At 45.7% G+C, this 22,954-nt stretch overlaps 1 protein-coding gene across 1 annotated transcript; it reads right to left on the reverse strand.

Moving 5' to 3' along the window:
* Positions 1 to 65: 65 nt before the first annotated feature.
* On the reverse strand, positions 66 to 17,364 carry LOC135539773 (stromelysin-3-like). Its single transcript, XM_064965894.1, has 8 exons — positions 17,115 to 17,364; positions 4,971 to 5,236; positions 4,145 to 4,288; positions 3,553 to 3,686; positions 3,162 to 3,403; positions 2,577 to 2,781; positions 1,933 to 2,193; positions 66 to 1,811 (listed from the first exon to the last, which is right to left on the reverse strand). Exons 1-8 carry the CDS (start codon positions 17,223 to 17,225, stop codon positions 1,693 to 1,695), a joined length of 1,482 nt encoding a protein of 493 aa, XP_064821966.1. The 5' UTR covers positions 17,226 to 17,364; the 3' UTR covers positions 66 to 1,692.
* Positions 17,365 to 22,954: the final 5,590 nt, after the last annotated feature.

Genomic DNA, 22,954 nt, shown 5'->3' on the forward strand with positions numbered 1-22,954 from the left:
AGCCAATCAGCCTAGATATCTATCCATCTATTTATTTATCTGATTCACAAAAATGGACAATGTACTCAAGCTTAAATATTTTATTTGTACCAAAACACAGTACATGATTAATATTTTTGTATTTGCATAGTAAATGTGGCATTTGAGTAGAAAAACATGTTAAAACATAAAGATATGTAATCAAAACAGATGATGGCTATTTTAATTAGAGGACAATTATGTCTTGAAATGATTCTGAGCTCTATAGTCAACACCCAAAACTTTAGAAGAGAACTGCCAGGCTGCGGCTATTGGCTGTCAAGCAATGACAAAAATATCACAAATACATATTTTACAGTAAAGCAGATATAATAATACTAATACTAATAATAACTTTATTTGTACAGCGCTTTTCAATACAGGTAACAAAGTGCTTCACGTCATAAAACAAAAGTACTAACAAAGAAACAAAGAAAGAATAGCTAATTAAAATCATTTAAATCGTACATTAAAAGCATCTTTATAAAAGTGTGTCTTCAGCAGGGATTTAAAAAGAGCCACTGAATCTGCAGCCTGGTCTCCTCTGGCAGACCATTTCAAAGGCTAGGGCCCTAATGGAAAACGCCCAGTCTCCTTTCGTTTTCAACCTACACCAGATTTTGGAATGGTCAATAGTGCCCTACCAGAGGATCTCAGGCTGTATCCTGGCTAAGAAGAACAAACATATCAGTGCCCTGCACTTACAAAATGCAATGAATGGCCCTTCCAAAAAGAAAGTTATCATCATGGCTTAGATTCACATCATGCAGCACCAAGGATGGAACATTCCATCCCTTTGGACTGACTGAGAGCACCATGGATGGACCATTATTGAATTAAGTACAGCTATCTTAGAATGAACATAAATGTGACCGTGTTAGCATACTTGATGTCATACAAGTAAGACTGTGAGTAAGTGTTCATAACTTTAGAGGACAAAAAGTGTCCCTGATTGTCAGTGATTTCCAGATTTAGCACCTTAATTAGTAAAAAGAAAAAAAAGACTTCATAGAAAATTGCAGTGCCTTAAACATATTTCCCTTTCAGAAGAAAACAAACTGCAACATCTCGTGAGTAAATTAGACATCACAATACAGTTACAAACCTCCTGCAGATGGCACTGTCTTCTCAGCCCACGGTCTTTACCAACGCCTCTTCTGACCGTACACTCTTGCAAAGGGTTCTACATTGAATCCAAAATGGTTCTACTTGGAACCAAAAGGGTTCTACCTGGAACCAACAAGGGTCCTTCAAAGGGTTCTCCTATGGGGACAGCCGAAGAACCCTTTAAGGTTCTAGATAGCACCAGAGAGTAAAACCCAACCAAGCAACAAATAAATACAACTATATAGCTGCACATGAAGTCCAAACTCTGAGGAATTTGAATTTGTGTTTTCCTGAGAAGAAAAAAGGATCTAGTCCATTCAGTGTTAAGATAATGAGTAAACAAAAACATATTTGAGGAATAGCAAACATTTTGTGGAAATCACTCAAGTGAAGTAATAAAGTCTTCACCTAAATAATTTGTCTCTGGTTTTGTTACGCAAAATGGTCTTGTTCCCCAAAATGCACAAGATTATAATGTTGTATTTGAAAGGATCATAAGGACAAGAGCATGGTTGGACTTGACTTGGACTTGAATTTTATCTTGAGAGCATTATCACCTAATGATACTCATACATTTCTGCAACCAAAGAAGTCCATGTGAAAATAGCGAGGATACCCCTGTAGTGAATTCATCTCCACAGGATCAAACTTCCAGTACTGCCTCCCTCTGATAAAGTGGGCATAGCCTGTCAATGGGAGAAAAAATCTATTCATCAATACAATTAAATAATTATCCTATGATCTAACTTTTCAATGTCGGACTCACTCCCAAATTGAGGTGACTAGGTGATTCACTCATAATATTACCATATTGGTCCTTGAAGGCTGCGTCGACATCACTGGGGATGCCGCGCCAGTCCTGCATGTTGCGAGGGTAGATAGAGTCGACACGGTTCTCCTTGGGGCTAAACCTCCAGTAGCTGCCTGACTTGAATAAGTAGGTGTTGTAGTTGTTGTCCTGACCCCAGCGCAGAGCTGCCTGGATGTGGGAGACTGACAGGCCGAGGCTCTGCACAGAGTCTGGCCCTGTGATCTGTCTCTCTGCATCAAACACCCAGTAGCTTTGACCTGCAATAGCGCGAGAGAGAGAGAAGAGAGAGAGAGAGAGAAGAGAGAGAGAGAGAGAAGAGAGAGAGGAGAGGAGAGGAGAGGAGAGAGAGAGAGAGAGAGAGGAGAGAGAGATACAGTAGATGCCCCTGCTGTGGGATCTGGGCTATGTTTTCATAGTTTCCATAACTCTTGCCTATTCAACAGTCTTGACATGCCCTACTTAAAGTTGCAGAATAACACTTTTCTGGCTAACCAAAAAGCTCATAAAGCTATAATGTAGTTGTTTTCCTGCTTGTCTGCCTACATGTATGTTAACCTGTTAGTTTTCAACTTGGGGCTTACCTACTAATCCTACACTTGTAAAATATAACTAACCACAGCACAATATCTATGTCACCCACCTTGAAAGAACCAGATATTCCCTGATTGGTCTTCAAAGGCTGCATCAATGCTCTCTGGAATCCCCCTCCAATGGCGGGATGCCAGCGCGGGGTAGCCTGCCTCCAGCCGCCCCTCCCGAATGCGCCACACATAGCGTGACTTAAAGAAAAACAGCTCTCCGCGAATCATAGACACAGCATCGAAGTCTGTCTGGCAGGCATCAGGCTGGAGACAGAAAGAGGACCACTGGACTCTTAGAAGAAACTGTGCTATCTAGAACCAATAAGGGTTGTTCAGCTGTCCCCATAGGATAACCCTTTGAAGAACCCTTTTTATTTACAGGTAGAACCCGTTTGGTTTCCATATAGAATCCTTTCCACAGCGGGTTCTACATGGAACCCAAAAGAGTTATACCTGGAACCAAAAATGGTTCTCCTCTGGGGAGAGCCGAAGAATCCTTCTGAAACCCTTTTTTCCAAGAGTGTAATGCATTTCCATACTGTCGTATCACGTTTATTCTTGTGTGGCTAGTATCTCAGTTGTATTGTGTGTCTTATATTGTGATTATCTGCCTGTGTAGCACCTCCAAAGAGATTAACACTCACAATACTACTAATGATCTCATTGGTATCTGTAGTGATTTGTGGCAGTGGCTGGGGTGGAGATGGGGGCTGGACATGTGGACGAGGGCCATACAGGTATTGGATCCCCAGCTTGTCATCCTCGCTCAGCTCCAGGGGATAGGAGAAGCTGTAATAGGGGGACATCACTGCGCCCGGTTCCTGGGAGTGCTGCAGGCCAAGAACATGCCCGAACTCATGAGCAGCCACTTGGAGGAGGTCTGTGCCTGCAGTAGAGTCAAGGCGAGGGTCACACCTCCAGGGATAATACACTACAACTGTAGAAATACCTCCTGACTTTATTCATTTTACATAGAGCTCTATGTAAATCAACTCTCCATATTTCCTGCATGTTCCCTGCCAAGAAAACACTCACCCATGTAGTTGCCAAGGGACCACGCCTCATCATAGTCAAAATGGATGTCGCCCTCCCTGTGGGTCTTGGGGAAGAAGGCATGGGCTAGAATGCCCCCAGGTCCGTCAAAGGGCAGGTTATCTCCATGCCAGTAACTACAGTAGAGATCCATATCAGGGCAGGTTATCTCCATGCCAGTAACTACAGTAGAGATCCATATGAGGGCAGGTTATCTCCATGCCAGTAACTACAGTAGAGATCCACATGAGGGCAGGTTATCTCCATGCCAGTAACTACAGAAGAGATCCATATCAGGGCAGGTTATCTCCATGCCAGTAACTACAGTAGAGATCCATATCAGGGCAGGTTATCTCCATGCCAGTAACTACAGTAGAAATCCATATCAGGACAGGTTATCTCCATGCCAGTAACTACAGTAGAGATCCATATCAGGGCAGGTTATCTCCATGCCAGTAACTACAGTAGAAATCCATATCAGGACAGGTTATCTCCATGCCAGTAACTACAGTAGAGATCCATATCAGGAAATCGCTGGCTGAGCAGTAACTTAAAATCGGACATTTGAAAACACATAATGTACACACATGCGTACCTAGTGAAGTCAATGACAATGTCAGCCTTTCCACTGCTGACCTCAGTGAATGTGAGGGGTGTGACCTCACTCCACACTCTCAGGGCTTCCAGCAGGACACGCCGCACTTTATCTTCGCTCATCTGCCAGGGAAAACGAACCACTCTGAGGAAGAAAGATGTATAGATATAAACAGATATAAATCAAAGGACGTAAACTCCACGCACACATGCACACACACACACACCATAGTCTGTAGCCTGTAGAAACACACCAGAGACTACCAGCCTTGTTGCATACCTAGAACCTCCCTCTCATTTGATATCTAACCATCAAATCAACAGATAGGTGTGCTGTTACATAGACCCTCAGGCTCTGTAAAATAACAGTGTATTATAGTCCTGTTCCTTCCAGTTTACTTCATCTGTAAAGTCTCATTAGCCCATCATTGCTTCCCCTCTCCTCTCTCTGAACGGCTTCTTAAATTCCATTGCATTTTGATAAAGAACAGCCACAATGAGAGGAACCAGGGTAGACACAGACAAAGAGGCAGCAGTCAGTCGACAGACAGCCCAGCCCAGAGAATCCATACAGTGAGTCTCAGAAGGAGAAACAGTAATACCATAAAAGCTACTTTATGACCAAAACAGGAGACTAATGATGGATAGAGTAACACTGGATTCTGAACATACAGTACCTTTCCCACCAACACAGGCAAATATGCACCAAAACAGGATACAAATACTATTTCCTTTGTTGGGACCAAGTCCATCTCAAGCTGTACAAGAGTGTGGATATGCTATAATAATAATAATAATAATAACAATAATAATATTATCATCCTTACTTGTAGGTGAGGTCAGTTTTCTCCAAGCGCCCCCCAAACAGGACAAAGCGTTTCTGCCTGTGTCTCCCCCTGTAGATGACATCCTTCAGTGTGGGGTAGTCAGGGACGCCACACCGGGGGCGGTTAGACTCCTCAGTGTTGTTAGTTACCAGTGCTGCTTTTACAGGGTCTCCTATGGCCAAGGCTGTGTCTTTGAGTGTGTCCTGAGGATGGGCCACTCTTCCTCTCTTCTTTAGGTCATGGAGATCAAACCTCTGGAGCCATCCCTTTGAAACAGCAGGATCATGAGCAACATTTATTAGATAACATGTTTACCAAAGTGTCACTTATAAGGATGAACAACTTTAATTAAAACACATTAGAAAACAATAGATTTGGTGCAAATATGTATCCTAATGCATTGCACTTTATTGGAATCCATGCATGCACTGACATTGCCTTAAAGGGACATGTAAAAAAATAAAAAAAACATTCTACTTCACATTCATCATCTCCAGCACCACCCTAACATCAACATATGTGAAAATGGTGCATTCCTATGTTTTGTAGTAAAATAGATAGGGAAAGATTAGTAGACAATTAGTAGGCAATTAGTAGGCAATGCCTACTCACATGCATACAGATTATGTCATTAGAAACACTTATCTTCCTCTACCTATTTTACTACAAAACATAGAAAAGCACCATTTTCACATATATTGATATTGGGGTGGTGCTGGAGATTATGAATATGAAGTTGAAAAAAATTGAAGTTTCCCTTTAACATGATTGCTAGTATCTCTGAGAGTGGGAGTATGAGAGGTCAATAATAATTGGAAATAAGTAAACAAACAAAAATTGCCTGTCAGAGAGTGTTTCCCTTGTGGACTTGGAGTGGGCTTGTAGCTTACTTTACTGTCAGTTATCATTACACATAGGAACTATTACAGTAAATACCCCCTGCAGAACCCAGAGGAAATGACTTTGCTCATCACCTCCTACCTCAAGCATAAATTACAGAGAGGAGAAATACTGTCAGTGGCACAGCGTCTCCATGGCTTTTTGAAGTTGTACAATTCAAGGCCTTTTACAGCTTTGCAATTCAGGAAGCATTGGGGTGCTCTTCATGATCACAAATGTCTTTACATTTCCTCTGAAACTGCTACTGTAAAACACATTGGATTTCTTAATGCACTAAGAACACGAGGGTGTAGCGTATTCTACACTCTTAGAAAAAAGGGTTCCAAAAGGGTTCTTCTGCTGCGCCCATAGGAGAACCCTTTTTGGTTCCAGGTTAGAACCCTTTTTGGTTTCAGTTAGAACCCCTTTGGGTTCCAAATAGAACCCTCTGTGGAAAGGGTTGTACATGGAACCCAAAAGGGTTCTCCTATGGCAGGGTTCCCCAACTGGCGGCCTGCGGGCCGGGTGGTTTTATTAGGCCCCACAACTTTTCTGAGTAAAAAAAAAAAATTCATTGTGGAATTTCATTGTTGGACATAAAAGACTGTAAAAACAACAGGAAATCAGCTCCAAGTGATTTTAATTTAAGAATTCCCATGCATAATAGAGAGACATGTGACCGTATACAAATGTAAGCAAGGTTTGAAATTATTATTATGTTTGAGCTTCTTGCTGTCAATTTGCAGTCTACAAAATATTTGTAATTATGTTCAGGCCTTCCTACCATCCGCTCCAGAACAAATAGTCTCGCGGCTGAATCTAGTTGATGATCGCTGTCCTATGGGGACAGCGGAATAACCCTTTAAGGTTCTAGATAGCAAATATTTCTCTAAGAGTGTAGCGTACTCTAGATGAACGATAATCAGACATAAGTCCTAATTATTCTGTCATTGTGTCAAGCCAGTCCTCCCTCTGGTAGCCTACTGCTTTGTGAGGCTTTAGTGTTGTGGAGTTGTGGGATAATGGGAACAATGCCCAGCAGGATTCGTGGAATGTGCTCCAGACCACAAAACGAGAGGGCCTTACCCTGAGTTATGTGCCCCAATCAAGGAAGAAACACTAGGCAGCAGAACTCTCAGTCATTCCGCCTGCATTTCACTTTGTAATTTAACCCTAATATATGGATCTTGGGCTTGCACTCTAATCTAGTTTGGCAATAAGATGTATACCCAACTGCATGAGAATGGGAGTGTGGGCTATCTACAGTGCATTGTAAAGCGTGGCTAACAAGCAGGAGGAGTGTGCACTCAACATATTTCAAAAAGGGAAATGAGAAGAGAAATTAGTGCTGTTGACAAGTTGCTGACAATAACTCCCTCCCATCTGTCAAAAGGATCAGTCTAGCCCCTGAGGTGAGAGAAAGCACAGCTCCTCCCCTCTGATTGCCAACAGGGTAATGGCCAAAGTTCACTTCCATGGTGTCACAGGGGTTGTACCATGAACTTATGAAAGCTTTGACTGTCCTCAAATTGCCTGTCTTTGTTTACATTTATGGCATGTACTGCATATGCTCTTCTGCATGTATGTCCACTGAGCAGACAGTCTGGACACATTAAAATTTGTGCATGTCACGCCCTGAGCATAGTGAGCTTTTTATTCTCTATGTTGGTTAGGTTGGGGTGTGACTAGGGTGGGTCATCTAGGTAATTATATTTCTATGTTGGCCTGGTATGGTTCCCAATCAGAGGCAGCTGTTTATCGTTGTCTCTGATTGGGGATCATATTTAGGCAGCCATTTCCCCTTTGTGCTTTGTGGGATCTTGAATATGTATAGTTGCCTGTGAGCACTATAGTAGTTTTGCGATTGATTGTTTTCTTTGAGTTTCACTACCTAATAACGAGGATGGAACCATACCACGCTGCATCTTGGTCCACTCGTTATAAAGATTGTGACAGTGCATATGTTGTCTATACCCATCACGTGGTGTTCAGTGGTGTCGTCTTCTGACGTGTATTGTGATATATTTGAGTAAAATTGCTTTCATTACTCATATCTGCTGTCCTGCGCCTGACTCATCTCACCAGCTACACACAGACGTAATTACAGAATTACTCACCTTTGAATAGATTCAGCAGGAGTAGTCGCCCTCCCTGTGGTGGAGGTAGAGGACCATGTTGCAATGTCTGAACACCGCCATGGATCGCGTGTTACAGATGATGGATCATTGGGAGAGAGCAGGAGGTCATCCAGCGCCTTCACCAGCCCCACTACAACAGGCCCCACTGTCCACCCCTCCTTCACCCGGTCCCAGCGGGAATCCGCTTGAGCTCCCGGGGGAGTATGATGGGACAGCTGCCGGATGTCAGGGGTTCCTACTCCAGCTGGAGCTCTACCCGGCGGCCATCCACCCGGCTCCGTCGGGATGTGAGAGCATGTCTGCCCTCGTCTCCTGCCTCTTAGGCAAAGCCCTGGAACATTACAGAGTTCACCCACCGCTTTCAGGCAATTTTCGACCACCCGCCTAAGGGTCGAGCGGTGGGTGAACGTCTGTTCCACCTGAGGCAGAGGACTAGGAGCGCACAGATTTTCCGGACCCTGGCCGCCAGCACGGGATGGAACGACAGGGCCCTTATCGATGCAGTCTGCGCGAGGACGTTCGTCGGGAATTGGCCTGCCGAGACACCACCCTCACGTTGGACCTTCTGGTGGATCTGTCCATCTGTCTGGACACCCTGCTGGCTGCCCGCGGATGGCCGGATCGGGGCCTGTCAGTTCCATCCCCCAGCACCTCCGCTCCGACACTCATGGAGCTGGGAGGTGCTGCGCTTAGGGCGACCGGAAAAGGGGCCATTCCCTGCACCATCTGTGACTGCAGAGGGCACACTGCTGGGGAAGTTCCTCAGGGCGTCAAGGCAGCAGGCAGGGCACTATCGTGTCACCCCGGGTGAGTCGGCACCAGGCTCACCCAGAGCCCCCTGTTGCTCACATGTATTTTGTTTATTGTTTATTACATTTCCTGAGTTTTCCCCGCATTCCCAGCATAAGGCACTCATAGATTCAGGCGCCGCTGGGAATTTGATTGACCGTTCATTTGCTCATAGTTTAGGGACCCCCTTGTTCCTGTGGATATGGCCTTCCCTGTGCACGCCCTAGATAGTCGACCATTAGGGTCAGGGCTGATTAGGGAGGTCACCGCTCCACTAAGCATGGTTACGCAGGAGGGTCACAAGGAGAGAACCAGTCTCTTCCTTATTGATTCTCCTGCGTTTCCCTGGGGCTGGGCCTACCCTGGTTGGCCTGTCATGACCCCACTATTTCGTGGCAACAGAGGGCTCTCAAGGGGTGGTCACGAGAGTGCTCAGGGAGGTGTGTAGGAGTTTCCATCGGTGCGACTACGGTGGAAAGTCCAGACCAGGTCTCCACCGTGCGCATCCCCTCGCAATATGCAGATTTGGCTCTCGCCTTCTGTAAGAAGAAGGTGACTCAATAACCAGCCCATCGACGGGGGGATTGTGCGATAAATCTCCTGGTAGACGCAGCATTTCCCAGGAGTCACGTGTATCCCCTGTCACAGGAGGAGATTGCGGCTATGGAAACATATGTCTCCGAATCCCTGGGGCAGGGATACATTCGGCCCTCCACTTCACCTGCCTCCTCGAGTTTCGTTTTTTGTGAAGAAGAAGGATGGAGGTCTGCGCCCGTGTATTGACTATCGGGGTATCAATCAGATCACAGTGAGGTACAGCTACCCGCTGCCTCTCATAGCCAGTGCGATCGAGTCAATGCACGGGGCGCGCTTCTTCACAAAATTGTATCTCAGGAGCGCTTACAACCTGGTGCGTATCCGGGAGGGGGCCGAGTGGAAGACGGCATTTAGTACCACCTCAGGGCACTATGAGTACCTCATCATGCCGTACGGGTTGATGAATGCTCCATCAGTCTTCCAGGCCTTTGTTGACGAGATTTTCCGGGATCTGCACGGGCAGGGTGTAGTGGTGTATACAGTGCCTTGCGAAAGTATTCGGCCCCCTTGAACTTTGCGACCTTTTGCCACATTTCAGGCTTCAAACATAAAGATATAAAACTGTATTTTTTTGTGAAGAATCAACAACAAGTGGGACACAATCATGAAGTGGAACGACATTTATTGGATATTTCAAACTTTTTTAACAAATCAAAAACTGAAAAATTGGGCGTGCAAAATTATTCAGCCCCTTTACTTTCAGTGCAGCAAACTCTCTCCAGAAGTTCAGTGAGGATCTCTGAATGATCCAATGTTGACCTAAATGACTAATGATGATAAATACAATCCACCTGTGTGTAATCAAGTCTCCGTATAAATGCACCTGCACTGTGATAGTCTCAGAGGTCTGTTAAAAGCGCAGAGAGCATCATGACGAAATAGGGAACACACCAGGCAGGTCCGAGATAATGTTGTGAAGAAGTTTAAAGCCGGATTTGGATACTTTCGCAAGGCACTGTATATCAACGACTTTCTGATATACTTCGCTACACGTGCAGAGCATGTGTCCCTGGTGCGCAGGGTGCTTGGCCGACTGTTGGAGCACGAGAAATGTCTGTTCTTCCAACAGTCCGTCTCCTTCCTAGGGTACCGCATTTCCACTTCAGGGGTGGAGATGGACAGTGACCGCATTTCAGCCGTGTGTAATTGGCCGACTCCCACCACGGTAAAGGAAGTGCAGGGGTTTCTAGGGTTTTCCAACTACTACCGGAGGTTTATCCAAGGTTTTGGTCAGGTAGTGGCTTCCATTACCTCACTGCTAAAGGGGGGACCGGTACGACTGCAGTGGTCGGCTGAGGCGGACAGGGCTTTTGGTCACCTGAAGGCTCTGTTTACCTCGGCTCCCGTGCTGGCCCATCCTGATGCCTCTTTGGCGTTCATAGTGAAGGTGGACGCATCCAAGGCTGAGATAGGAGCCGTGCTCTCTCAGCGCTCGGGTACGCCACCAAAGCTCCGCCCCTGTGCTTTCTTTTCGAAGAATCTCAGCCCGGAGGAGCGAAAATATGAATATGGGGGACCGGGAGCTGTTGGCTGTTGTCAAGGCTCTGAAGGCGTGGAGACATTGGCTTGAGGGGGCTAAACACCCTTTCCTCATCTGGACTGACCACCGCAATCTGGAGTACATCCGGGCGGTGAGGAGACTGAATCCTCGCCAGGCAAGGTGGGCCATGTTGGGCTCTGTCCTACAGACCAGGTTCCCAGAATGCTAAGGCAGATGCACTGTCCCGGATGTATTGACACAGAGAAGCGGTCCATGGATCACACTCCCATACTTCCGGCCTCTTGCCTGGTGGCACCGGTGGTGTGGGAGCTGGATGCGGATATCGAGCGGGCGTTACGCACAGAGCCCACTCCCCCACAGTGTCCAGCTGGGCGCCTGTACGATCCGTCTGCTGTCCGCGACCGTTTGATCTCTTGGGCCCACATGTCACCCTCCTCTGGTCATCCTTGCATTGGTCAGACGGTGCGTTGCCTTAGTGGGAAGTACTGATGGTCCACCTTGGCCAAGGACGTGAGGGTTTATGTTTCCTCCTGCTCAGTGGGCACCCAGTGCAAGGCTCCCAGGCACCTGCCCAGAGGGAAGTTACAACCCCTACCCGTTCAACAACGGCTGTGGTCGCACCTGTCGGTGGGCTTCTTGACGGATATTTCTCCCTCGCAGGGCAACACCACAATCTTGGTCGTTGTGGATCGGTTTTCTAAGTACTGCCATCTCCTCCCTTTGCCCGGTCTCCCTACGGCACTACAGACTGCGGAGGCCCTGTTCACTTACGTCTTCCGGCACTACGGGGTGCCTGAGGACATAGTCTCTGATCAGTTCACGTCCAGGTTCTGGAGAGCGTTCATGTAACGTCTGGGGGTCTCGGTCAGCCTCATCTCAGGTTTTCACCCCAAGAGTAATGGGCACGTGGCGTTCATCCCTTGGGCAGAGATGGCCCCGAGCTCACTTCCCCACTCCTCCACTAACCTCTCTCCCTTCCAGTGCGTACTGGGGTATCAGCCGGTTCTGGCACCTTGGCATCAGAGCCAGATCAAAGCCCCTGCAGTGGACGAATGGTTTAAGCGCTCAGAGGAGACCTGGGAGCCCATCCATGTGCACCTGCAACGGGCCGTGAGGTGGCAGAAGGCGAGTGCCGACCGCCACCACAGTGAGGCCCCGGTGTTCGCACTGGGGGACCGGGTCTGGCTCTCGACCCAAAATCTGCCCCTCCGCCTGCCCTGCCGGACGCTGGGTCCGTGGTTTGTAGGGCCATTCAAAGTCCAGAGGAGACTGAACGAGGTATGCTAGAGGTTACAGCTTCCCCCAGATTACCGTATTAATCCCTCGTTCCATGTGTCTCTCCTCAGGCCTGTGGTGGCCGGTCCACTCTAGGAGTCTGAGGTGGGGGAGGTTCCTACCGCCAGTGCCGGACGTCTTGGACCCTTCGTTGCTGCAGGAGTTCCACTGTCTCCATCCAGATCACCCTGCGCCTTGTCCTCCGGGTTGTCCCCGAGGTCAGTTTCGGAGCGCTGCTGGAGCCGCGCGTCAAGGGGGGGGTACTGTCACAACTTCCGCCGAAGTCGATCCCTCTCCTTGTTCGGGCGGTATTCGGAGGTCGACGTCACCGGTCTTCTAGCCATCGTCGATCCACTTTTCATTTTCCATTTCTTTTGTCTTTGTCTTACACACCTGGTTTCAATCCCCCAATTACTTGTTCATTATTTAACCCTCTGTTCCCCCATGTTTGTTTGTGAGTAATTGTTTATTGTATTGCGGTCTGTATTTATACGACGTGTATAAATATATATATTTGAGGAAAATTGCTTTCATTACTCATATCTGCTGTCCTGCGCCTGATTCATCTCACCAGCTACATAGATGACCACTCTGGGTAGTAGAGCTATTGGAGGAGCAGAGGTCCCCAGACAATATTGACTTGTCTGCAGCCGGTTTGCGTGTTCCCACATCATCTGAGAGCAGACAGAGGATATCCTTATAGGAGTCTCTGGCACAGTGTTTCTCAGCTAAGCCCTGGGAGACACAGTCAGTCCATCATCTTCTGTCCTGATGACTATGCAAGATGCCATTTACGAAGTAGTTCACCCTTCAAAAGAGGGCTCTAAGTGACTCAGGATGTTTTATCATTGTGTTTGTGAACCAACGTGTTTTGGGAGGGGGATCCATTACATGTATGGACACATCTAGCTTCTGGTTACAGTGCTGACAAGATCTGTGAGTCACTGCAGTGGAGTGACAGAGTGGTATTCAAAGAGCACAACTCAACATGTCTGTACAAGTATACAAGTATCCTAAAGCCTAGACATTATAAAATGTGGACATTGTCAGTTCTTGTAAGAATTTGTAAAAAAGGAGGACACTTAAACCCTTTCATATAGGAACAATACTAGAGGACATCGTCTGCAAACGGAGCAACTTGGTAATGTTTACACAATGCATCGGATATGGTCTTGATTTGGAGAGGGTATGTATACTACTGAGTAAATACAGACAAACTGTTTCACTATAACAGGATAGAAGATTCAACTGATGAGGTGAAAGATAGATGCACCACTATCAACACATGCCTTGGTATCTGCCTCCTTATCCTCCTTAATCCAATACATCAGCCACAATCAGTAACACCAGGCAATAGAAAATAGGTTGCAAATCTCCTGGGTTCTTACTGTGCTCTTTTATCTTTCCTGGCAAACAAACTTCCTCCACTGAGACCTCAGGCTTCCAGACTCTCTATCTGCCAAGCAGAGAATTAGGGGGATAATGCCACCCTCACCTTGCATGACCTGATCACACATTAACTGGGTTTTCTGCCCTGCTGTGACTTAATTCAATAGGTGGATGCTATGGAATGCTATGGAAACTGAGGCTAGTAATCTTTGATGTCACTTCCAGTCTCATGGGTGTCTGGCAGTCAGTTTGGCCAGAGGACAGAACTAATGGAGCAAAACAGGAAGAAAAACCAAGGGACATGGCTTTTATTCACAAAGGGATATCCAAACATTGAGCCCATCGTATTATTTTCCCTTCATTTTCCCTGTGAGAGCAAACAGGCTCTGTGTTTCCTGACCCAGATACAGAGAAACTTGTCCCTGCTTGTATAATCACTCACTCTTTTGTCAACAATGGGAAACAAATTGACAAAACTACAGATTATGCTTTCCAGTTCAGTTAACAACTAGACATAACAATTAATTATTATTTGCTTGTGTTGCCATCGCAGCTGCAAGTAATTTCGGTAAAGGAAGAGAGTAGAAACTAAACTAACAACTTTTCCTCCATGACATTGAGGGGACGTTTGTCATACTTGGTCCTTCATACAGTTGGTTTAGAGTAGGCTACCTCAAACATTCTCAAATTAATGAGTTTGCATTTTTTCCAGTTTTCATCAAGAAGCCAATAATCTCTGTCATTGAGACAGTAGGCTAATATTGCAAGTTATTAGCAATATATAATCTAAAACATCAATTTGGACAATAAAACACCCCCAATGGCAATGTGGAGCTTCCCTCTTTATCCTCTCATTCACAGAGTTGTTGACAAAATGTCTTTACAGACCAGTTATTATCGTTTCCTGCCCTGCGGAGACAAGAACTCAATTACCTTCTCTATTTACCACACGCCCATACCCTGCAGGACTTTCAGTTGTGCCATGGTAGCACAAATGTTACATATCAGATCAATTAACATTGTATGAAGGTTGAAAATAAAAGCCTTTTAGATGTCAGTGTTGATGTCGTGGCAGTGGCTCTGTGAAGTTTCTAAATGCCACATTGCTTAGACTTAGTCCCATCCTGGGAGGGTTATGTGTTTGACAGATACATATTTTTGTTTAGGATTAATGAGGCAGTGTTTAAAGGGCAAATCAGCAATTGAAACAATAATAAAGCTTCTCCCAGACCTGTTTCGGTAAAAAGCTGAGGGACGGGCTGGAAACATGTAACCACTCTCAAATTCATACACAGAGCTATGAATGCAAGGACTGATCATCCTTGACATCAAAAGTATAGTTTTAACCATGTTTTAAGGCTATATAGTGTTTGTTACATTTACTTTGTTATTAACAAACATTCAAGTGAAACAAACTTATATTTTAGGGTTTGATCGGGTACCTTAATCTAAGCTCATAAGTCATTTATAAATTACATTCTTAAAAAATCAATGGATACATATCACAACTGTATAAGTCCAAAAATGGATGTAGCAACTGCTGACTGCCACTTTAAAATATGATGTTGTAATATACTCTTTTCATATCGGTCATCTTCGAAAGATATGACACTTTGTCCACTGCACAGGTTCATCATCTTAACACTAACATGCTGACCAGACCGAACACGTCGGGTGCGCAAGCGACGCAAAATACATTTAGAAACTCTCCTTCCAGACCCATATCAAACATCTCCAATCAAAAATCAAATCAAAAGTCGGCTTTCTATTCCATAACAAAGCCTCCTTCACTCACGCTGCCAAGCTTACCCTAGTAAAACTGACTATCCTACCGATCCTCGACTTCGGCGATGTCATCTACAAAATTGCTTCCAACACTCTTCTCAGCAAACTGGATGCAGTTTATCACAGTGCCATCCGTTTTGTCACTAAAGCACCTTATACTACCCACCACTGCGACTTGTATGCTCTAGTCGGCTGGCCCTCGCTACATATTCGTCGCAAGACCCACTGGCTCCAGGTCATCTACAAGGCCATGCTAGGTAAAGCTCCGCCTTATCTCAGTTCACTGGTCACGATGGCAATACCCATCCGTAGCACGCGCTCCAGCAGGTGTATCTCACTGATCATCCCTAAAGCCAACACCTCATTCGCCGCCTTCGTTCCAGTACTCTGCTGCCTGTGACTGGAACGAATTGCAAAAATCGCTGAAGTTGGAGACCTTTATCTCCCTCACCAACTTCAAACATCAGCTATCTGAGCAGCTAACCGATTGCTGCAGCTGTACATAATCTATTGGTAAATAGCCCACCCATTTTCACCTACCTCATCCCCACAGTTTTTATTTATTTACTTTTCTGCTCTTTTGCACACCAATATCTCTACCTGTACATGATCATCTGATCATTTATCACTCCAGTGTTAATCTGCAATATTGTAATTATTCGCCTACCTCCTCATGCCTTTTGCACACAATGTATATAGACTCCCTTTTTTTTTTTTTTTTTGGTCTACTGTGTTATTGACTTGTTAATTGTTTACTCCATGTGTAACTCTGTGTTGTCTGTTCACACTGCTATGCTTTATCTTGGCCAGGTCGCAGTTGTAAATGAGAACTTGTTCTCAACTAGCCTACCTGGTTAAATAAAGGTGAAATAAATAAAAAAACATTTAGAAATCCATGTTATTCAATTATTGCATCCACACTGCTCGTGTGCACCAACATGGGTCTGCGATGCCAAGGGCTAAAATAGAAGTCATTCCTATTTTTGACGCAGATCGAGCTGAAAGTCCTGCCTCTCCCATCTCTTCATTGTTTTATAGAAGCAGGAACCCACGCGCCATCTCCTCATTGGTTATACCCACGTGGGTGATTGAAAGACGAACTGTTTTGCCAGTAGTCGTGGTAAAACTATGAAAGTTTAGATGTGATCACCATATAAGTTCAAAGATGAAAAAGCCTGGAAGGAGGAGAGATGACTTGAAACGATTCGGTTGGCCGTTTTATGTGTAGGTATATTGTCGGAGTAGAGGACCTTGTGCAGTTCAGATTTAAAAAAAAAAATGTTTTCATTTTTTTTCCAGTTCAGGTAAAATAACAACTCAATGTTTATATCCCAGGACAAATTAGCTAGCAACAGCAAGCTAGCTAAATAGGACAAATTAGCTAGCAAGAGCAAGCTAACTAGCCATACATGTTTAATGCTTAAAAATACATTTATGAACGATAGCGCACGCGCGCAGCCGGTTTGGGTTCCGTGTAAGTATTGACATAGAGCCCTTCTAATAATTACTGAGCATAAAATCTACAAGATTATTTGTTTTGACAGATGGGTTTTAAACGTTTAGCAGGTTGGTGTCGGTCAACCAGGGCGAATCATAATCAAGAACTTTTCTGCACTCTCATGTGTGCATGATTTGAAATAGCATGTGAATTGGGAATGCACTAATAATAATTGGCAGTAACTTGCAACACCGATGAAACTTCCAGTAATTGCACTATCAAGCTATTTGTGTCTGCTGAAAGATATTATCAAACAAAGAAAAAGTAATACAACTAAAGTATTCTGCACTCACCGGCGTCGCTTTGTACCTGATTGCTTCGGGCACTGGCGAACAATGCATGCTTCGGAGGCATTGCAGCGTAAAGACGCAAGATAGGACAGAAGTCTGCATCATTATCATCATCTTCTGGACCTGTGGACAGCTCTTTCTTCAGCTCTCTCTTCAGCCGAAGAGTGACGGCGCAGCTTCTTGTGGGCTCTTATATAGGTTCTGATTCTTTGTTCTTTCTTCAAATACGCGTTTTATAGTCTGGACTCTGGAGTGATAATACCACCCGCAACAACGTAACATTTAACCCATTTTGTGCTGGATTCAAAACGGATGATCTACCTGCAATTGAAAGAATAGGAAACTAATACATTTTCTCTTTGGAAAAAATTACTTATGTGAAACTCAAATGTGTTATTCATCAATAAATATTTCAACAACGCACTTGAAGGTGTTGGTTTATTTTGGGATTGATATTAATACACGTGTGGCTATTCATTTCAGCCAACTGGTAATGACACATGCTGTAGGCTACATACATTTCGTTTGCAACAAGTTGTGCGATTGTTTCCATATAACAACAGCTCATTCACCATTTGTGTGTTTGATTTTGGAAATAATGTGTCACAACAACTCTCATAACCCAAACGTTGGTCCTAGGAGTGGTGCCCATCTCCAAGTTGACAACAGTCACACCAGCCACAAAAAAAGCTGCAAAAGCCACAGCATGGCATTTAAGCCACAGAAAGGCATTCAAACTCTATTTAAGTTCATTTCAGTAAGGATGGGCATTAAATAACAGGATTGGGGAGTTCAACAGGGCTAGTCTATTTAATTACTGACATACAGGTAGGTTGGCAAAGGGAAAAAGCCCTAATAAATCTAATTTTTCTGAAAGAGAATTACAACACACAAACCACAGTGGGCTTGTTAACAGAAAGTTATAGTATAAAGAGATGTGTGTGTGTGTGTGTGCGTGCGTGCGTGCGTGCGTGCGTGCTTGTGTGTGTGAATGACTTTGAAATTGCTGACTAAAACTAACTAAAGCTTTTCAAGGACTTGAAGACTTGCGTGGACACCCAACAAGAAGGTAAGAACTTCCAGGAAATAGATTCCCAATAATCCAGTGTTGTGCCCACTGCCCATCCTTCTTGATTACTGTTTATAACTGTGTCACTACTAAGTTTCTCTCTTGAACCAGGGCCAGGTGTCACGGTTTTCTTGGTGTGAAGGAGAGTCGGACCAAAATGCGGCGTGGCTATTTAGATTCATGTTTTAATGAAAAAAGGAACACGAATCAATACAAAAACAATAAACGTAACTTGAAAACCGAAACAGCCTAAACTGGTGCAAACTAACACAGGAACACCTCATTTGGCCGCCTTTTGTTCCAGTTCTCTGCTGCCTGTGACTAGAACTAATTGCAAAAATCGCTGAAGTTGGAGACTTTTATCTCCCTCACCAACTTCAAACATCTGCTATCTGAGCAGCTAACTGATCGCTGCAGCTGTTCACACTGCTATGCTTTATCTTGGCCAGGTCGCAGTTGCAAATGAGAACTTGTTCTCAACTAGCCTACCTGGTTAAATAAAGGTGAAATAAAAAAATAAAAAGGAACAAGGAACAGGAACAATCACCCACAAAACCCAATACCAAACAGGCTACCTAAATATGGTTCCCAATCAGAGACAATGACTAACACCTGCCTCTGATTGAGAACTATATCAGGCCGGACAAAGCAAACTATGGTCAGGGTGTGACAGTACCCCCCCCCCCCAAGGTGCGGACTCTCGGCCGCAAAACCTGAACCTATTGGGGAGGGTCTGGGTGGGCATCTGTCCACGGTGGCGGCTCTGGTGCTGGACGTGGCCCCCACTTCACCATAGTCTTAGTCCGCCACCTTGTCCGCTTCCTTGGCCTCCTAACCATGGCGACCCTACTACATGACCCCACTGGACTGAGGGGCTGCTCGGGACAGAGGGGCGGAAGCTCAGGACAGAGGGGCGGAAGCTCGGGACAGAGGGGAGGAAGCTCTGGACAGAGATGGGCGGAAGCTCTGGACAGAGGGGCAGGGGTTCTGGACAGAGGGGCAGGGGCTCTGGCGCCTCTGGGCTGAGGGGCTCTGGCGCCTCTGGGCTGAGGGGCTCTGGGCTGAGGGGCTCTGGCGCCTCTGGGCTGGCAGCACTGGCGGCGCTGGGCAGACTGGCGGCACTGGCGGCGCTGGGCAGATGGGTGGCTCAGGTGGCGCTGGGCAGACGGGTGGCTCAGGCGGCGCTGGGCAGACGGGTGGCTCAGGCGGCGCTGGGCAGACGGGTGGCTCAGATGGCGCTGGGCAGACGGGTAGCTCAGATGGCGCTGGGCAGACTGATGACTCTGATGGCACTGGGCAGACGGGAAGCTCCGGCAACGCTGGAGAGGAAGGCTCTGGCAGCGCTGGACTGAGTAGCTCTGGCACCTCTGGAATGAGGGACGGGAGCTCTGGCAGCGCCAAATAGGAGGGAGACTCTGGCTGCGCTGGAGAGGAGGAAGGCTCTGGCAGCGCTGGACAGGCGGGAGACTCCGGCAGCGCTGGAGAGGAGGAAGGCTCCGGCAGCGCTGGACAGGCGGGAGCACCTTTGAGGATGAGCCGGAGAGACAGCCTGGTGCGGGGGGGCTGCCACCGGAGGGCTGGTGCGTGGAGGTGGTGACGGATAGACCGGACCGTGCAGGCGCACTGGAGCTCTTGAGCACCGAGCCTGTCCAACCTTACCCAGTTGAATGGTCCCGGTCGCCCTGCCAGTGCGGCGAGGTGGAATAGCCCGCACTGGGCTATGCAGGCGAACCGGGGACACCATGCGCAAGGCTGGTGCCATGTAAGCCGGCCCAAGGAGACGCACTGGAGACCAGATACATAGAGCCGGCTTCATGGCACTCGGCTCGATGCCTACTCTAGCCCAGCCGATACGCGGAGCTGGAATGTACCGCACTGGGCTATGCACCCGCACTGGGGACACCGTGCGCTTCACAGCATAACACAGTGCCTGCCCGGTCTCTCTAGCCCCCCGGTAACCACAGGAAGTTGACGCAGGTCTCCTACCTGGCTTCGCCATACTTCCTGTGAGCCCCCCCAATAAATGTTTGGGGCTGACTCTCGGGCTTCCATCCACGCCACCGTGCTGCTCCTGCTGCCTGTTGTCACGCCGCTTGGTCCTGTTGTGGTGGGTGATTCTGTAATGGTTTTCTTTATGTGAAGGAGAGTCGGACCAAAATGCGGCGTGGCTATTTAGATTCATGTTTTAATGAAAAAAAGGAACACGAATCAATACAAAAACAATAAACTTAACGTGAAAACCGAAACAGCCTAAACTGGTGCAAACTAACACAGGAACAAGGAACAGGAACAATCACCCACAAAACCCAACACCAAACAGGCTACCTAAATATGGTTCCCAATCAGAGACAATGACTAACAACTGCCTCTGATTGAGAACCATATCAGGCCAGACATAGAAACAGACAAACTAGACACACAACATAGAATGCCCACTCAGATCAGACACTGACCAAACCAAATATAGAAACATACAAAGCAAATTATGGTCAGGGTGTGACACCAGGTGGCTGAACACTGACCTCAGCGTCCCTCTCAACCACCTCATCTCACCTACCTCATTGGCCCCCTGTTGGTCAGACAGATACATGATGAGGTGAATACCTTTGTTCAGGTGACATGAACTCAATGAATAGTATGGACTATTGCAAGCATTATGCTCCACTAACTACAGCACATAAAATATACTTTTGTTGTAGTATTTTGCCCTTGAACCTAAAAATATAGCTTTACCCAATGTACTATGAATTGAAGCTATTGTTTGTTAAACAGATGCACAGATTATATAATGTTGGAATGGATCGATTTCCTCTGCTGTATGTTTAGAATTTTGACTCCAAATGGTGCGCTGCATTGCTCTCCAGTGAGATCATCCGCTGGGTGGGGGTGAAATGAATTTTAAAGCTTGGCTGCATTAGGCCTCTCTGCCTCAGTCTGTTTCAAATGGCAAACACCAGTGTGATGTCTTCAGGACCTTGTATTCCCTTCTCAGGAAAGGGTTTCTGTTTAATATCACCTGTGAGCAACACTGAGAAAAATCACACTGGTCTTTACAGAGAGGGCCAGCTATAAATCCTAAGAGGTGATATATAAACCTTAGGCTTAATAACATGTTAGGTCTGTTTCAAACTCCAGTCTGTGTGAGTAACATTCTCTGTACAGCAGCCTAATACTCAACTCATGTTAATATTGGTTCATCTGTAAATGCTAATCTATGCTTACAGTATGAACATATTTGCATGTATTATTGTGTACAGTGCAATCAGAAAGTTTTACACACCCCTTGACTTTTACACATTTTGTTGTGTTACAGCCTGAATTTAGAATTTATAAAATGTATATATTTTTTAGTCACATACTGTAACGGGTTTCTTCTAACTCCTCCTCTGACGAAGAGGTGGAACAAGGATCGGACCAAAATGCAGCGTGGTTTGTTAGATACATCTTTAATGAAGATGAACCACAAACAATACAAAAACAAGAAACGTGGAAAACCGAAACAGCCCTATCTGGTGCAACAAACACAGAGACAGGAACAATCACCCACCAACACACAGTGAAACCCAGGCTACCTAAATATGGTTCCCAATCAGAGACAATGACTAACACCTGCCTCTGATTGAGAACTATATCAGGCCAGACATAGAAATAGACAAACAAGACATCCAACATAGAATGCCCACTCAGATCACACCCTGACCAACCAAAACATAGAAACATACAAATAAACTATGGTCAGGGTGTGACACATACACAATACCCCAGAATATGTTTTAGAAATGTTTACAAATTAATAAAAACTGAGAAGCTGAAATGTTAACAAGTATTCAACCCAGGTTTTCCAATGCCTTGCAAAGAAAGGCATTGATGTTTATGGTTAGGTATACATTGGAGCAACGATACGCACTGCATATGCAACGCAGGACACGCTAGATAAACTAGTAATATCATCAACCATGTGTAGTTAACTAGTGATTATGATTGATTGATTGTTTGTTTTTTATAAGATACGTTTAATGCTAGCTAGCAACTTACCTTGGCTTCTACTGCATTCACGTAACAGGTAGGCTCCTCGTGGAGTGAAATGTAATCAGGTGGTTAGAGCGTTGGATTAGTTAACTGTAAGGTTGCAAGATTGAATCCCCCGAGCTGACAAGGTAAAAATCTGTTGTTCTGCTCCTGAACGAGGCAGTTAACCCACCATTCCTAGGCCGTCATTGAAATTAAGAATGTGTTCTTAACTGACGTGCCTAGTTAAATAAAGATTAAATAAAGGTGTAAAAAATATATTTTAAAAATCTGCCAAATCGGTGTCCAAAAATACCGATTTCCGGTTGTTATGAAAACTTGACAAAGGCCCTAATTAATCGCCCATTCCGATTAATTGGTCTACCTCTAGTGCGTACGGCCCAGTACACCCCTGGGACCTAGCTCCCTGACATCCAGGACCTCTATACCAAGAGGTGTTAGAGGAAGGCCGTAAAAATTGTCAAAGACTCCAACCACTCAAGTCATAGACTGTTCCCTCTGGTACCGCATGGCAAGCAGTAGCCGAAGCAAGTCTGGAACCTATAGGACCCTGAACAGCTTCTACCCCCAAGCTATAAGACTGCTAAATAATTAGTTAAATAGTTAACCAAATAGCTAACCTGACTATCTGCATTGACCCCCTTTTGCAATAACCTTTTTGACTCATCGCATGCGCTGCTACTACTGCTTAACATATATCCTCTTGCGTAGTCAATTTATCCCTACCTATATGTACATATCTACC

The sequence above is a fragment of the Oncorhynchus masou genome, chromosome 1 (genome assembly GCF_036934945.1).
Source record: "Oncorhynchus masou masou isolate Uvic2021 chromosome 1, UVic_Omas_1.1, whole genome shotgun sequence".
NCBI lineage: Eukaryota > Metazoa > Chordata > Actinopteri > Salmoniformes > Salmonidae > Oncorhynchus > Oncorhynchus masou.